Source organism: Oryx dammah, unplaced genomic scaffold (assembly GCF_014754425.2).
Source record: "Oryx dammah isolate SB20612 unplaced genomic scaffold, SCBI_Odam_1.1 HiC_scaffold_7, whole genome shotgun sequence".
NCBI lineage: Eukaryota > Metazoa > Chordata > Mammalia > Artiodactyla > Bovidae > Oryx > Oryx dammah.
Window position 1 is genome coordinate 37,288,646 of NW_024070191.1, and position 15,838 is coordinate 37,304,483.

General features: G+C 50.4%; 1 protein-coding gene across 1 annotated transcript in view; it reads left to right on the plus strand.

The window, feature by feature from the left end:
• The first annotated feature begins 2,370 nt into the window (after positions 1-2,370).
• Positions 2,371-15,838, plus strand: part of PSD3 (pleckstrin and Sec7 domain containing 3) — a 295,706-nt gene continuing 282,238 nt past the window's right edge. The window contains exon 1 of the mRNA XM_040243286.1: positions 2,371-2,622. Within this exon, the coding sequence (XP_040099220.1) occupies positions 2,570-2,622 (53 nt within the window). The 5' untranslated portion in view covers positions 2,371-2,569. The remainder of the gene's footprint in view (positions 2,623-15,838) is intronic.

Consider the following 15,838-nt stretch of genomic DNA (forward strand, 5'->3'; position numbering starts at 1 on the left):
GTGACCACCCCTGCTCTAGAAATACAGAGGCTGACCCATTTTCCTGCAGGAAAGCAGTGTGGTTTCCTGGTGAAGAGTATGGGTTATGTCAGGCTGCTTTGACTCACATTTTGTGAATTATCACTACTAAACCTCAGCTTACTCACTTACGAAAAGGGGTAATAATTTACTACCCCTTGATGGCTACTCACACAACATTGGCTATGATTATCAGTAATAACACTGCTCGAACTGTTGTCTTTAAAACTTCCTCAGAGTCACCTGCTGTGAGTATGCCACGGTCAGATCAATGTAGGATGCTGTTTATCTGTAATAATAATTCTGAGAGCCTTAGATTACTTGAAGGTGAGGAGCTTTAATGACAGTTCATTGTCTGTATAATTACCCTATCTAGCAGCCCCGCCTCAATGCAAAGAAGGTAACATTTTCCAGTCAAGAGTAGTAATATGAAGTCTTTAGTGCAGAGAAATTAAGAGGTATTGAATAATTATTATCATGAAACAAAATTATAACTGTTCCTCATTCACAGTCCATTCACTTAACACCCATTTTACGGTTCATCATATAATATTATACTTAGTCAGCATAGACCTGTCCCTCCTATCAGTCAGTGAAGCTGGCAGGTCTTTAGATTTAAGACTCAGAACCTCTATCAGAGTCCAGCACACCCTGGGTGACCAGTTCTGTCGGATGAAGAGCTTAATTAGTTTTCTATACTAGGTACTGGAAGCCTCCCAAAGAGGAGGCAGACAGCTTTACATGGGACGCTGCGTGAGCCGGACAGCAGGGCTCCCAGGCGGGGGCCCCAGTCTGGGCTCTGGAGGACCCTCGGATGCGTGGGCGTGGTCGTGGGCAGGGAGGCTTGCCGGATGGAGGCACAGTTAGGAACAGCTGCTCCGGCCTGGGGACTTGGGAGTTGAGGGGCTCATTAATCTCTTTTCCTCCTGGTGTGTTAATTTTCTAGACCGAGCCTACTGAATACACTTGAAAGGCAGTCACACAGTTGACTTTCACAACCTCTGCATGTCCGAGGCACACTCAGAAGTGTTAATAAGAGCCTCTGATCTCATCAGCCAGTTTGAGAAAGAAAGCACTGCAGTGCCTGCCTCTCTCTGTGGTCCCATCCCTCTCGTTGTCTTCTCCTAAAGAGGATCACGGCCTGTGGGTGTATATGGTGCCCTCATAGGTGTGAACCCATAAACAATACCGTGTTCATTCACATGTTTGGAACTTTATATAAGTGCCATCTTGTTCCCTTTTGTGACTCACTTATCTGTTCAATATTTGAGATTCTTTCTTACTGATTCATAAGGCCCTAGTGTATTAATTATTTGCTAAATAGCATTCAGTGCATGAATATGCACTGTAACTAATCTCCCCACTTGCATAGGATGAACATTTTGGCTGTCTTGTATTTTTGTTGTTTAAATGGCATGGCAGTGAACATTCTAATTCGTGGCTTCTCGTGGAGCGTTTCTTTAGGTATATATTTAGGAATGAAATTGCTGGACAGTAAGAGATAATCATTTTCTAGGTGAACCAAAGAACTCTTGAAAGGGCATATTGCATTTTCTTTGAGAGTATGTAATTTTATCTACTTGCATTTATAAAATAACTTTTAGTTATTTTACTTCCTCATCCTTATAGCTCCCAAATCCCAACAAAAATATCAAGAGCCCAAGTAAAAAACACGGGAAATGAAATGCGGCAAAACCAGTGCCCTTTTTCTTCAGGAGCTGGGATGTGGACTCTGTCATCGACTAGTTAGGTCTTGTGCCTGTCCGTTCCCTCCATCCGAGTCCTGTAGGTCCCAGTCTCTCAGATGCCTTGGTGGCAGCTGTCGCCTGCATCTGACAGCCGCGAGGGTTACCTGTCCACTGCTGGCAGTCTGAAGCAGGGTTTGAACACAAGGACAAAAGAATGTGTTCATTTCACAAGAGCAGAAAGACAGAAATAAAACTGGAAAATAGGAAAACACAAATTGCATAAAATTAAGCATGAATGTAAAGAGTTTTATTAACACAGCTGAGTTTTACATAATAGAACTGTTTATTGCCTATTTCAGTGATTCCTTGATAGCCAGAACGTGTGCTGTAGGAAGTGATGGTCTTGCAAAATAGTACCTCAGAAACCCGCAGTGCTCTTTAGGAAGGAAAAACAAGGCTGAGATGAGCACTTTTTTCTTTTCTTTTTTTTTTTTTTTTTGCAAACGAGGTCGGACAGACTCTCTCACAAGAAGCAGCGGCCCCTCCAAGGAAGCCAGCGCAGCTGTCTCCGCGCAGTCCGCGGGCCGTCTGGCTTCCGAAGAGTTAAGCTGGAGCTCTGTGAGGTCACGAGTGACCTCACTGGCTCCGGACTTTTGAAGCGGTCTTGGAGGGAGAGGGGAGGCAGGGCGAGGGGAAGTGACTCCCGCGGCTGCTTCGTGTTCCCAGCGCAGCCCTGAGGGAGCAGCGTCCTCCCGGGAGCATGTCTCCGCGGAGTCGGGGGGCTGCCGCCCGCGCTCCCAGAGGAAGCAGCTGGAGGCGGGCGCTGGAGAGCCGCGGCCCGTGACGGGGGTCTGCGGAACAGCATGCCCTTCGCGCCCCTGACAACGTCGCGGCAGGCTGCGTGCTGGCGGAGGAGGTAACTGGAATCCGCTTGATGGTCTTTGTCTGGTCCCAGGCAGTGCTGGCTTCCGTGCGGCTGTTCGGGTCAGTTCAGTCGCTCAGTCCGAGTGTGACTGTGGCTAACAGAAAACTCCCTGGATCTCCAACTGTTTTGTTTCAAGTGGAAAACATTGTAAGAAGTCTTAGAAACTTAGGAAAATGAGAATCCCTGGATATTGCTTTGTAAAGGAGGACGACTGAAGCGCCCAGGGTGCGTTGGGGGGCTCTGGCGCTCGGGCAGCGAGGGGCTCCCCTGATGGGCTCTGCTGCCCTTTGGGGCCATAGGCATTGCTCTGCACTCCCGCCCCCAGGGCGATGCCAGCCACCTCCTTCTCCACTTCAGGTCCCCGGAGGTCAGCAGCTTGAGCTTTTGTCATCCAGGCGGCCGCACCAGGCGGCCACACTTACTTCTGGGGTATCAGTGCTCTGGAGGGAAGTTGGCTGTGCTGTTAGTGTAGAAACACGATCTGTCTGAGAATTCGGCGTTGGTTTTGAAACTTCAAAGGCCAGTCAGTTATCTATAGAAGAAAGTGTAAAGGGAGTTTTTTTTCTGGAGCTGAGGGAACTCCAGCGCCACAGTTCCCTCTGGGAAGGTCTCTGTTCACGTTAGGGGTTTCCCTGGTAGCTCAGACGGTAAAGAGCTACCAGTCTTCCCTGAGACCCGGGTTCGATCCCTGAGTCAGGAAGATTCCCTGGAGAAGGAATTGGCAACCCACTCCAGTGTTCTTGCCTGGAGAATCCCATGGACGGAGGAGCCTGGCAGGCTGCAGTCTGTAGTGTTGCAGAGTTGGATGCGACTGAGCAGCTAGGCACTTACCCCTGTGCAGGTTCAGGCCAGGGCACGTGCGGGATGCCATAGGGTCAGATGGTGGACAAAGGCCGAAGTCAGTGTGTGGACGTGATTTCCATTTTTGAGGTGCTTGGAGTTGAAGCATTCATGGACACTCCCAAAGCCTGTGAGAACCCCAGTGCTTGGATGTCTGGGGTAATCAGCTGAGTATGACAGGTGTGTTGATGAGTGTATATTGTGTAAGCTGTTATTTCTTGCCTTGAGTACAGGTAAGTTTTAAATTTTAAGTTCATATTTCCAACATATCATCATGTCATTTATCTTACATAGCCTATCAGCATAAAATATTTGTCTCTTTCTAAGTGGCTATTTGGGGCTTCCCTGGTAGCTCAGCTGCTAAAGAGTCCACCTGCAATGCAGAAAACCCTGGTTCTTTTCCTGGGTCAGGAAGTCCCCCTGGAGAAGGGATGGGCTACCCACGCCAGTATTCTTGGGCTTCCCCAAGTGGACATTTCCCCAAGGTTTCATAACTTTGATAATAAAGGAGAAAGAGAATGCTTGGGAAAAAGGACGTGAAGCATACTTTTGGAAAGCGTCCGAGCTCAGCGGTTATGAGCCTGGGCTGAGGTTTAAGTTTTGCCTCCTTTTCTTGCAGGTTGACCTCTAGTGAAGCGCGCAGCCACGTTTGAATCTCAGGCTCTTCCTATGTGTGGTAGGGATGATGACAGTACTGAACGAGGTGGGTGGGTGGTGGTGGTGACTGTTAACGGAGGTGCAGTGTGTGGGAGCGTTCAACAGCATTTCTCCTGCATTAATAAAAAGCTCACTGAGTGTGAAGAAAGCATGGCTGTCATTATGTGGAAGTTATTCTTCCTAACATCAGCACACGAGAGGACTCGGCCTCGCAGACTGGTGGTCATACATGTGGGTCATGCAGTGCGGTCATTGCTCGCACAGGAAGCGTCAGGACTTCCCTGTGCCGGCTTCCAGGCAGCTTCTCCGAAGCGCCTGCCCCCGCCCCTCCCTGCTCGCTCCCACCAGACACCTCCCGTGAAGCCTTTGGTGGTAGGAAGGCTGAGGGAGGAAGATGGGTAGTGAGCACAAAACCATCAGCGCTTGGTGAACACGTCTTCGTGCTCACGTCCTTGCAGCGAGTGTGTGTTTCGTCGTGTTAGGACGTGGAGAACAGAGCTGCGCACGGGCCCCACACTGGGGGTGCAGCTGAGACATTGTCCGGACCTGGCCGCTCCTTCTGGCTCTTTCCACAGGTCAGGTCATGTGTGGCCTGCAGCTCTGCCTGCTCTTCAGGGTTCTCCTGTGCTCCCTGGGTTGGCCTGTTCTCTCTCTATGCTCCAGGAGTTAGTAGCTGTGCAGTTGTGTGAAGCCTCTTAGCTTGCATTTCCTCGGCTGTAACTTGTGGATGATATCTTTTTTCCCATGGTTATTGAAGGGGTTAAATGAGATAAAATATGTGAAAATGCCTAGCAATTTTTTGGCTCCTTTAAAAATTACTTTTTTTTTTTTCTGTTACTATGAGGTGAAAGATTCTTACAATTCATAAATAAGTCTCCCTTCCCCATTTTGCTTTTATAAAGATTTCACGTCTAGATTCCTTTTTCTAAAGCTTTAGTAATTTACAAGTGTCAGTTCCCATCTGCCTCCATGTTTTCCAGTGCCGTCTACTATCCTTATAGCTTTTAAGCTTCATTTTGAACTCGTTTTCAAGAATGTGAAAGGAGTGTGTGCTGATGGCAGTAATTTACACTGAAGTCCCTTTGGCCCCACTTTGCTGAGGGGACCTCCTAATGGTTCCGAGTGGATGTTTGCAAGGCATGGTCTGTGCAGCTCTGTGGGCACCGATTTTAAGCTGCCTTGCAGCGTGAAAGGACAATGGACGGGAAGTTCTGTGGGATCCGCCGGCTCCCTGAGGCGCACGTCCTGTCTCCAGCTCTGTCGCTCAGCCCTGGCGTGTTTGGAAGCCCCTTGAAGGGTGCCCACCTGCACAGCTGGGTTCTGTCACCAGAGCTGAGTCAGGCGACAGGGCCGGCTCTGGCCATACCGTGGTTCCTCCCCTCAGGTCAGAGTTCCTGCGGGAGAGCAAGCCACGAGGGCACTCTCAGCAGGGGCCGGGCTGACCCTGCTGCAGAAACGCCCCATCCTGAAATTCTAGGGGAGGCAGGGCCTGTGCTGGGTTCCAGTGGGGATGTCAGTGATCCAGCGGGAACATTCGTGACTGTGCAGCTGGCCTGAGGGTGTGGTTCAGTCCCTGCTCTGGTCTACCGTGGGGTGTGGCTTTTTGTCATTCGTGACGTCGGGTGGAGGGGGCGTAGGAGAGGAAGGCGTGGGCCCGGCTGCCGTGGCGGCTGCTCACCAGCTGTGGGCCCCGGCAGAGCGTCTTTGGTCCTCAGTTTCTTTACTCGGAAAATGAGACTGTTGTGGGGGTGAAGGCAGGAGAAAGTTCTGGGGGGCCTGCAGGGTTCTCCGAGGATGATTGACGTCCCTCCCCCATCGTCTCTGTGAGCAGTGTGTGTCCCCCCAGCTCCTCAGAGGTCCCGGCGTGCCTGCAGCCTGTCTTCAGAAGCGGGGCGGGCAGCAGAGTGTCCATGCTCAGAACGCGCTTCCCCCAGCCACTCCTTTTGTTGGTTCAGCTGGTGCTCTGTGGAGGCCCTGCCTGTCGGCCAGGGGAGCTGGGACCGAGGCCCGAGCACCTCTGCCGGCCCAGTCCTTAGCTGGTCCCGAGACCCAGTCACTTCCTCTCTTGCTGGTCTGTTTCCTTGTCTGTAAGACATTTGTACTTGACATGGAAATGATGACTGTCTTCCTTTTTCTGTCATTTCTCCACCTTGCTGTATCCACCATCCACTGAACGATTTCTGCTTCCTCTTTTAAACAACTTAAGACAGTTATCTTCAAGAAGGTAGGTAAGTGATGAGGCTGAACACCAAGCTGAGGGATGCTGTTTTGACTCTGAGTCCTAAGTGAGGAAAGGGTGACTGGGGGTGTTCAGGGTAAGTATCAAATTGCCCCGCCCACAGCCGCTGACCTTGACATTGGTTTATTTGGCATTCATCCAGCCCTGGTCACCTTTACTTACAGCTTCCCTGTCTCAGGCCTGTTGTTATGGGAGCTGTGAGTACCTGAAGAGGTGAGAAAAAGGATGCCTGGCAGCTGAAATGGACATCCCCCGACTCGGGAAGACCTGGAGAGAATGTTCCTGCGGCAGGAGGCAGTCGTCCCGGCGGGCCGGGGAGGGGCCTGTGGCTAGGCTCTGGGGAAGACGTTCGCATCCTGTGGTTCAGTTCTCCTTGCTGTTCATCTCTTCTGGTTTCCTAGGTCCTTTGTCTAAATATTGTTGAAGAGAGGAGCTCAGCTGCCATGGGTGGACATTTTAGTCCAGCTTTCCCAGGACAAGACTGCGGTTCCGGGTACGGAATGACAGGGAAACATTTGTATTTCTTTCGTATTTTGCTGCTTAAAAGGTAAACAAAAAAGACGATTAAAGACTGTCTCTGCAGCTTACAAATCAGAAGGCTCAGGCCTGGCTGGGCATTGGAGATGGTCGCTGACCACTGGAACATGTGTCTCTAGCCAGCCCCTTGGGGGACTCCTCAGGTGAGCCGGCTCTTAGAGGCTCATGATACGTCCTCTGATTGAAACAGTTCACCCAGAGGATTCCAGTACTCCTGGCTCCCAAGGTCGATGCGAGGAACACAGATTTACCTGTGATTGGTGCAAAGATCTGAGTGTGTGACCGTGATGGAGGAACCACCTCTGGACCCTTCCAGTTACAATGTAGGGAAGGATCCTGTTGCTCAAGGCCTAACCCTGCTCGCCACATTCCGCAGCGCGGGGTCTCAGATGCTGACCTGGTGTCAGCTTTGTGACAAGCAGGTCAGTGTCTGTCCAAGTGTCAGGGTCCTAGGTGGGCATGTGGCCCACAGGTATAGCAGGCAATGGGGAGTCAGCCGGAGGAGGAAGTGGGTGGAGGGTGGGCTTTGCCTCAGATTTTCTGGTGTCTTGACCTTGAGGAGCCAGGTCAAGATCTAGGGTGTGGTAAGCAGTCCAGGGTGTGGTCCCATCCTTGGCTGCGACTTTGCGGTCACCATGGAAATTACAGAGCTGAGCATTTTCTGAAGCTTGAAAATGAGGGAACTCAAAAGTCTCCACCTGGAACACAACCAAAGAACACCAGTTGCGGCATTCACCAGTTGCGGCATTTACCGTAGCGACAAACTGCCGAGTCCGCAGCCCCAGCTTCTACTGTGGGCTGCTGTCCTCCTGGGCTCCGCAGGGTGAACAGTGTGGACTTCCCAACCCAGTGCTGGGAAAGTCACCTCTTCTTTTCAAAGGAGAGCGACATTTTTGCTAACTGTTTCACTGGGAAATGTAGATTGAAATTTGTAAAACACACACGCGCGCACACACGCACACACATGCACACACACACACACATGCACACAGACACGTGCACACACACATGTGCACACACATGCGTGCACACACACGCACACACATGCTGCCGTGTGCCCTGCTGCTCCTCCTGGGAGCACCCCACCCCCACCCCCGCCCCGGATCAGTGGAGCCCTGCCTGTGGCTCCGGCTCTTCTCAGGAACCCTGAGGTCCATCTTCCGGAGCTGCCCAGGGTGTGGTGAGGATCCAGACCCGCCCAGGGCTGGCTGGTGTGGAAGCAGTGTTATCTTGCATTGAGCTCAGCTTTAGGAAAACAGCTGAGGACACAGCATTCGGCGTGTGAGCAAGTTACGCCAGCTTGGTTACGGACACGGCGCTGAGAGGAGGGGACAGGGCTCAGGTCTCACAGGACTGCGCGCTGTGTGGCCAGGAGGCTCCCTCCTGTGCTTGGAGGCCATCCTGCTCACGTGCTGTCCTCTCCCTCTGCCTCACAGCTGCTCCACTCGTCCCGGACCTTCTCCCTCCCCCGCGTGTTTCTCCAGCCCCTCTTCCATCTTGCTGAGCAACGGGTGGACGGGGCCTTTGAGTGGCTGTTTTGCCGTGGCTGTTGTGTGTGTGAGGCCGGCGTGACGCTGACTGCCCCGGGGAGACCTCCTGACCTGTCCATGGAGGGACGCCTCTGCGGTTGTCCCACGTCTGCCAGTGATCCCGGAGCCTTAGGAAGAGCTCTGCTGGGAGGTGGGAGATGTGGGCTCTGGCCCTAGTTCTGTTTACATTCAGAGTCTTACCCTCATTCCGAGGCTTTTATTTACTCTTTGGGAAAATGAGATTAAAGTAATTCACGAAGTGTATTTTCAACTCCAAAAATTCATTACTTGGCTCTATGTTAAAGTGTTAGTTGCTAAGTAGTGTCTGACTCTTTGCAGCCCCATGAGCTCCTCTGTCCATGGAATTCTCCAGGCAAGAATACTGGAGTAGGTAGCTATTCCCTTCTCCAGGGGATCTTCCCAATCCAGGGTTGAACCCAGGTCTCCTGCGTTGCAGGCAGATTCTTTACCAGCTGAGCCACCAGGGACGCCTTGGTTCTATGAAATCATACGAATTCTGGCTCCTTAGGTTAGCTCTCCGTGACCAGTTAGGATCTTCTATACAAGAACAGATTGAAAAGCAGTTAGGAGCCTGGAGTTGGAGCAGGTAGAGGAGCTCCTGGGTTGAGCAGCCATGGGTGCTGCTGGCCAGATGGAGGCTGTATGAAGGCAGGTGGCTTGAGAGAACCGGTTTCATTCTCCCACTGTCTGCCTTGGGCTGTTTCCACAGCCTGACATCTTGCCCTGTAATTCTGTGGAGGCAATAACGACTGGTTACCCTTCCTCAGCCTGAATTGGTTGAGAAGAAGCACTTATTTTGAAACTCAAATACGCCACTTCCAGGAAGGCGAATGCAGAGATGGCAGCAGACTATAACTCTTTTCTTGGTTGCGTAAGTGGCTGAAGGTTGCGTAAGTGGCTGAAGGTTGTATCTCCTCTAGCCCTTGTTAGAGGGTCCTTGTCTCTCACCTGAAAGCAGAAGCAGGAGCCCCAGCAGCTGAGGTGAAACCAGGGTGGAGGAGGCCCCTGTCCACAGGACCCTCTCCCGACTCTCAGCATCCAATGTGTGTGTGTGTGTTGCAGGCCTGTACGCGGGGCCATGTTCCCACCCTTTGGAGCTGAAGCGGCGTGCAGGGCCTGTCCTGAGACTGGGCTTTCTGGTGCCTCTGATTTGCTCTGTGACTCTGGGCATGTCCCTTATTCCTTTCTGAGCTGACCTCGTGTTTCAAATGAGGGAGTTGGGCTAGCAGGGCAGTATTTAGGGCTTGTTCCAGAGCCAGTGTGTGCCAGGAACTTGAGATGCCCCTCTTCATCTGCAGGATGTGGGAGGGGAGCAGCCGAGTGGGGCAGGAGGGAGCAGCCAGCCCGTGCAGACGCCCCACGTCCAGCCTGGAACGCGAGTGGGCAGGGGCTGCCTCCAGACTTTTGTGCAGCACACAGTCCCAGTTACCAGAGAGCGCCTTGCAGTGGACGGTGCCTCTGGTCAGTGTGCTGGTTTGGGCATCTATTTATCGAGGTGTCATAGCCTGAGGCGTCCTATTAGGAGCTGAGCCGCTCAGGAACAGGAGAGACTTCCCAGTCTGAATGGTTCCCTCACGGCCATGGCGCCTCTGAACTCTGTCCCTTCAAAAGGAGTGTCTCCGTCCAGGGGTGGCAGAGCCGTTTCTGCGCATCCCTCTTGCTCTGTTTCTTTGTTTTTCCTGCAACAGAAGCCTCAGGGGCTCTCACCGGCCAGCCCTTGTTAAGTGTCTGTTCACATTCAGGTTGAAGACCCGCTGGTGCCTTTGAGCCTTGAGAGGAGGTTTAGCAGGAACATCTGTGCTCCTCCAGGGGACCGCCTGCCTTCACTGTCTTGTATTGGATATGTAAGCCAGCATACGCATTGAATGGCTTATTGAGAATATGTTCTGCTCACAAGGAGATCTGAAAAATCTCCTTTTCCCGTCCATATCCATTCAGTCCTGCCGGGCACCCTTAGAGATGTTGAATTGCCGTGTTTAAAATACATCCCAGCTTGGTGAGGGATCCAGCTCTTCCCATCCTGGAGAGGCTTTTATTGAGGCTCATCCCACTGACTTCAGTGAGGAGGTTCAGTTCAGTCACTCAGTCGTGTCCGACTCTTTGCAACCCCATGGGCTGCAGCATGCCAGGCCTCCCTGTCTATCACCAACTCCCGGAGTTCACCCAAACTCATGTCCATCGAGTCGGTAATGCCTTCCAACCATCTCATCTGTCGTCCCCTTCTCCTCCTGCTCCCAATCCTTCCCAGCAGGGGTTACAGCTGCTTTTAGTTATCTGTGCTATTGGGCAACAGAGATATAAAGGATTTCTTTATATAGTTTATCTCATTGAAAATGATAGTTTCAGTATTTCCTCCTGTCACAGTTTTAGACAAGGGGATAGTTTGATGTCACCCAAGTTCCTGCCTTCCGACATTTCCTGGCTGATGTAGCGATGAGACCTCGGAACTTGCCCCTGTGGGAAAAGCAGGGAGGGGGTCCAGGGAGTCTGGGGAGAGGAGTCCTCCGCCCGCCCTGCGGACACAGCTGGCAGGGAGTTGATGTGGGGATTCCAGAGCCTGTCCTTGGAGCGCTTGTCCCCTAAAACCCTGTCCTATGAGCCCGGGAGTGGTGGCTGAGGAGAGAGCTGCCACCCTGCTCGTGTCACTGCCTGTGGGACCACAGCAAGACTGCATCAGTGGTGTGTCTGCCTGAGGAGATTGCGACAGTCCTGACTTACTCCCGCCTGTTGGCCTTTCCTCTCCTGTCCTCATCAGGATGATGTCTGTCTACATGTGGACGGCATCACTGACTCAATGGACATGAGTCTGAGCAAACTCCGGGAGATTGTGAAGGACAGGGAAGCCTGGTACGCTGCGGTTCATGGGGTTGCAGAGTCAGACGTGACTTAGCCACCGAACAGCAACATCAAGAGGTGCCAAGCTCCTAGAAGTACTATAACCTCCAATCAGAATGGTATTATTGGAATACGCTATTTACTCTTGAGGAAATGTTCTAATGTTCTAAATCCCATATTTTTATCTCATGATTTTTTTCCCTTTTGAACAAACTTACCCACAAGTTAAAACTTTATTTAAAAACAACAAGGTTTTAGAAAATCTAGGCTAGTTTGTGAAATCGTATGACACGCTTTGAGTCTCCCGTGGCTGTACATTGTTAGATTTGAGTGCAAAATTTTCCCCATCAATTTGGAATGAACTGGGCATTGTAGCTGCTTCTGTATGAAACAGTTGTTTCGGATCCCGACTCCGTAACGACGTCATTTTCTTTATACCCAAAGTAAATGCTGTTCAGGCTAGATTATTTTGGAATTCGACTGCTCTATTTTTCTCCTGATTAAAATCTTCTGTTGCAAAGGAGCTCTGCTAGTTTCCCTTATAAGTTACTGTTTTTGTGCCTCTAACTTTTCTAGTAATAAATCTTATTTTTCCATGAGAAAGCAGCCCGTGCTATTTAAGGTGGAGTAGGGTTTGTGGTTGAAATTGCAAACACATCCAGTGTTCTGTTTTGATTTTCTAACTTCAGAGTGTCTTTCAGTGGAAGTGATCCAGTCTCAATCCTTACTGTCTTCAGCCAAGATAAAGTATACTTTAAGTTGTTTACATGCAAGGCCCTGAAGCAGAGGAAGAAAAAGTGCTAGAGCCCCAGGGAGTCTTTAGTAGAATTTTCGAGTTTCTGAGGGAAGATAGAAGTGTATCCACTTTAAATTTTTTGTGTGGGCGTGAAAAAGAATAGTGGAGAGATGGACTTGCAGGAAATTCCACCCACCCTAGAAACCTCACGGCCGGATGGAGGGCCATTCCTTTGCTTTCTTTCTCTGACATTTCCAGGTTTCAAGAATAATTATTTGCATTGTTTTCCCCTGTGCAGCTTAGCTTAACTCTTAGATGATTATAGATAACTTATATGATTTAAAGTGTATTAATGCAAGTCTTAGGGCTTCCCTGGGGGCTCAGATGGTAAAGCGTCGGCCTGCAATGCCGGAGACCCAGGTTTGATCCGTGGGTCAGGAAGGTCCCCGGGAGAAGGCAATGGCTACCCACTCCAGTATTCTTGCCTTGAAAATCCCATGGACAGAGGAGCCTGGTGTCCATGGGGTTGCAAAGAATTGGACACAACTGAGCGACTAACACAGTGCAAGTCTTACTGTGATTATATTAACATTTGTAATCCCATCAAGCTAGCTACTGGACCTCTTGTAGGGCCAGAACTACCTCTGCAGTGGGTGGCATTGTGTATAGAGTTAAAAGCCTGGTTCTTTACCTGTGGACTTGTCTTCAGAGCCTAACCTGACCATTTTCTGACAGCGTTACCTTGGGCAAAAAGCCCTCCTTTCTGTCCTTTGTGCTAACTTCCTGGAGGCCTTACCAGGATCAGTTGAGGTGACGTTCTGAAGCGCTTGTCACAGTGCCCGGAGCCAGGAGGCGTGCGGGAGACGTCAGCCGCTGTCAGCGCCTCTGCTGCCGCTCCCTGCCGGCCCTCCCACAACGCGCGTGCCTCTGCTGCAGGACGCCTTTCACACGAACCCCGGCAGCCCAGAGCTCAGCCCAGCAACACGCGGCAGCGCTCCATGCCCGTCCCCTTTCCACCGCTCCGCACCTTCCACCCTGCTTTGGCCTGCTTCCGTCTGGTGGCTCAGTCAGTAAAGAGTCTGCCTGCAGTGTGGGAGACCCGGGTTCAATCCCTGGGTCAGGAAGATGCTCTGGAGCAGGAAACGGCAACCCACTCCAGTATTCCTGCCTGGAGGATCACCATGGGCAGAGGAGCCTGGTGGGCTACAGTCCATGGGTCACAAAGAGTCGGACACGACTGAGTGACTAACGCTTTCTGTCAGGGGTGCTAGGTGAGCATGGAGGTTATGTTTTAAAGCTGTTATTAGAAGAGGAAAAAGCACTACAGATCCTGAATACAGACTGTCCGCAGTATCCTTCCAGGACGAAGAAACTTAAAAATGCCTCTTTATTGTACGAAGAGAAGAAAAAAGAAATTCAAAGAATGTCTGAGTCTCTTCCTCAGACTTTTTGGTATGGTTATTCTGATTCTTCATCCTGAAAGTTGGCATATAGAAAATTAACTTTTACTAATGGATTCCTATGGGACTTCCCTTGTGGCACAGTGGTAAAGAATCTGCCCACCAATGTAGGAGACACCGGAGATGCAGCTTTGAACCCTGGGTTGGGAAGATCCCCTGGAGAAGGAAATGGCACCCTGCTGCAGTATTCTTGCCTGGAGAATCCCATGGACAGAGGAGGCTTGCGGGCTACAGTCCATGGGGTCACAAAGAGTAGGACCCGCCTGAGCACACGCACATCCTTCTGATGATTTTACAGTTGAGTAACAACTATGGCAGAGACAGAGTCTTCTAGAGAGATGCACTGGGAAAGCCAGCCTGCAAACAGCATCTCCTGATAAAAGTTAGACTAACAGGAGGATTCACGGGTCTCTGCTCAAGTGTAGCCCGTGCCTGGCCCCACGCGTCCTGGCAGAAGGGGTCCGTAGAGAAGGGCTTCGCTGCCATCGCACCGTGCCAGCCTTTCTTCAGCGCGTGGCCTCTCCTCTGACTGTGCGTCATCTAAAAGCATTGCTGAAGGGCGCCCGCTGACTGAAGAACAGCAGCCTGTGCCTAAGTAAACCGCACCAGTTTTGTGAGCTCTAACCTCATCTTAGCCAAGGAGACGGCTTAGCATTCAACTGTGACTTTAAAAATTTGGTGACATATGAAATTTTAATCAAATCAGATAAATACTTCAACCCCATATTGTTTGTCTATTTAAAAAATCTTAATAGAAATTCTGTATATAACCTAACAAACTACATGCCTACACATGTATATACACACAAAAGTGCACGTATGTACACATGTACATCTTTGGCTTTGAATGAATTTCTAAGCAGAGATAAAGTCAAACCTCTCATTTAAATATATATATACAATGTAATCCAGGCTTCCCTTGTAACTCAGTTGGTAAAGAATCTGCCTGCAGTGCAGGAGACCAGGGTTCAATTCCTGGGTTGGGAATATCCCCTGGAGAAGGAAATGGCAATCCCCTCCAGTGTTCTTGCCTGGTGAATCCCATGGACAGGCTCCAGTCCATGGGGTCGCGACAGTGGGACACGACTTAGCAACTAAGCCACCAACCTCGTCTTTAAAGAAAATGAAATGAAATACCCAGATGGCTGTGAAAAAGAACCGACAAAGTTTTTTCCACTTAAGCCCCTGGTGGGAGCATTTTTATGTCAAAAATAAACTACCTCTGCTAGATGGCCTCTAAGCAGTCTCTGCAGCCCAGAGGGATTACAGAAAGGTCTGTGCCTTTGGAAACAGATGGCCTGGAGCGGGTTGGGTTAACGGGAATTCACACAGTGATGCTGTAGCCATGGTTTAGGTCCAGGGAGCCCGGGTTGTGGGCTGAACACTAACTGGGTGATCCTTGGTCTGCTGGCTCAAGACTCCGTGTGTGTCAGCAGTGGACTCCAGGTACTTCCCCCTTTTTAGAGCCTAAGAATTTTCTTAAAATTAATTTTAATTGGAGGCTAATTACTTTACAGTATTGTGATGGTTTTCACCATACATTGACACGAATCAGCCACGGGTATACATGTGTCCCCCGTCCCGAACCCCCCTCGTTCTTCCCTCCCCATCCCATCCCTCTGGGTTGTTCCAGTGCACCAGCTTTGAGTGCCCTGTTTCATGCTTCGAACTTGGACTGGTCATCTGTTTCACATATGGTAATATACATCAGTTCAGTTCAGTCGCTCAGTCGTGTCTGACTCTTTGCGACCCCATGGACCACAGCACGCTAGTTCTCCCTGTCTATCACCAACTCCCAGAGTTCATCCAAACTCATGTCCATTGAGTCGGTGATGCCATCCAACCATCTCATCCTCTGTCATCCCCTTCTCCTCCCGCCTTCAATCTTTCCCAGCATCAGGGTCTTTTCCAGTGAGTCAGCTCTTCGCATCATGTGGCCGAAGTATTGGAATTTCAGCTTCAGCATCAGTCCTTCCAATGAACATTCAGTACTGATTTCCTTTAGGATGGACTGGTTGGATCTCCTTACTGTCCAAGGGACTCTCAAGAGTCCTCTCCAACACTACAGTTCAAAAGCATCAATTCTTCAGTGTTCAGCTTTCTTTATAGTCCAACTTTCACATCCATACATGACTACTGGAAAAACAATAGTCTTAACTAGATGGACCTTTGTTGGCAAAATAATGTCTCTGCTTTTTAAAATGTGTCTAGGTTGGTCATAACTTTCCTTCCAAGGAGTAGGTAATATACATGTTTCAACGCTATTATCTCAATTTTAAATTCTGGCTAAACTGGGAGAAGGAAGGTGAAGTCCGTTGGGTTGTTGGAAAGAGCAGGGGAGGAGCCCTGTGCT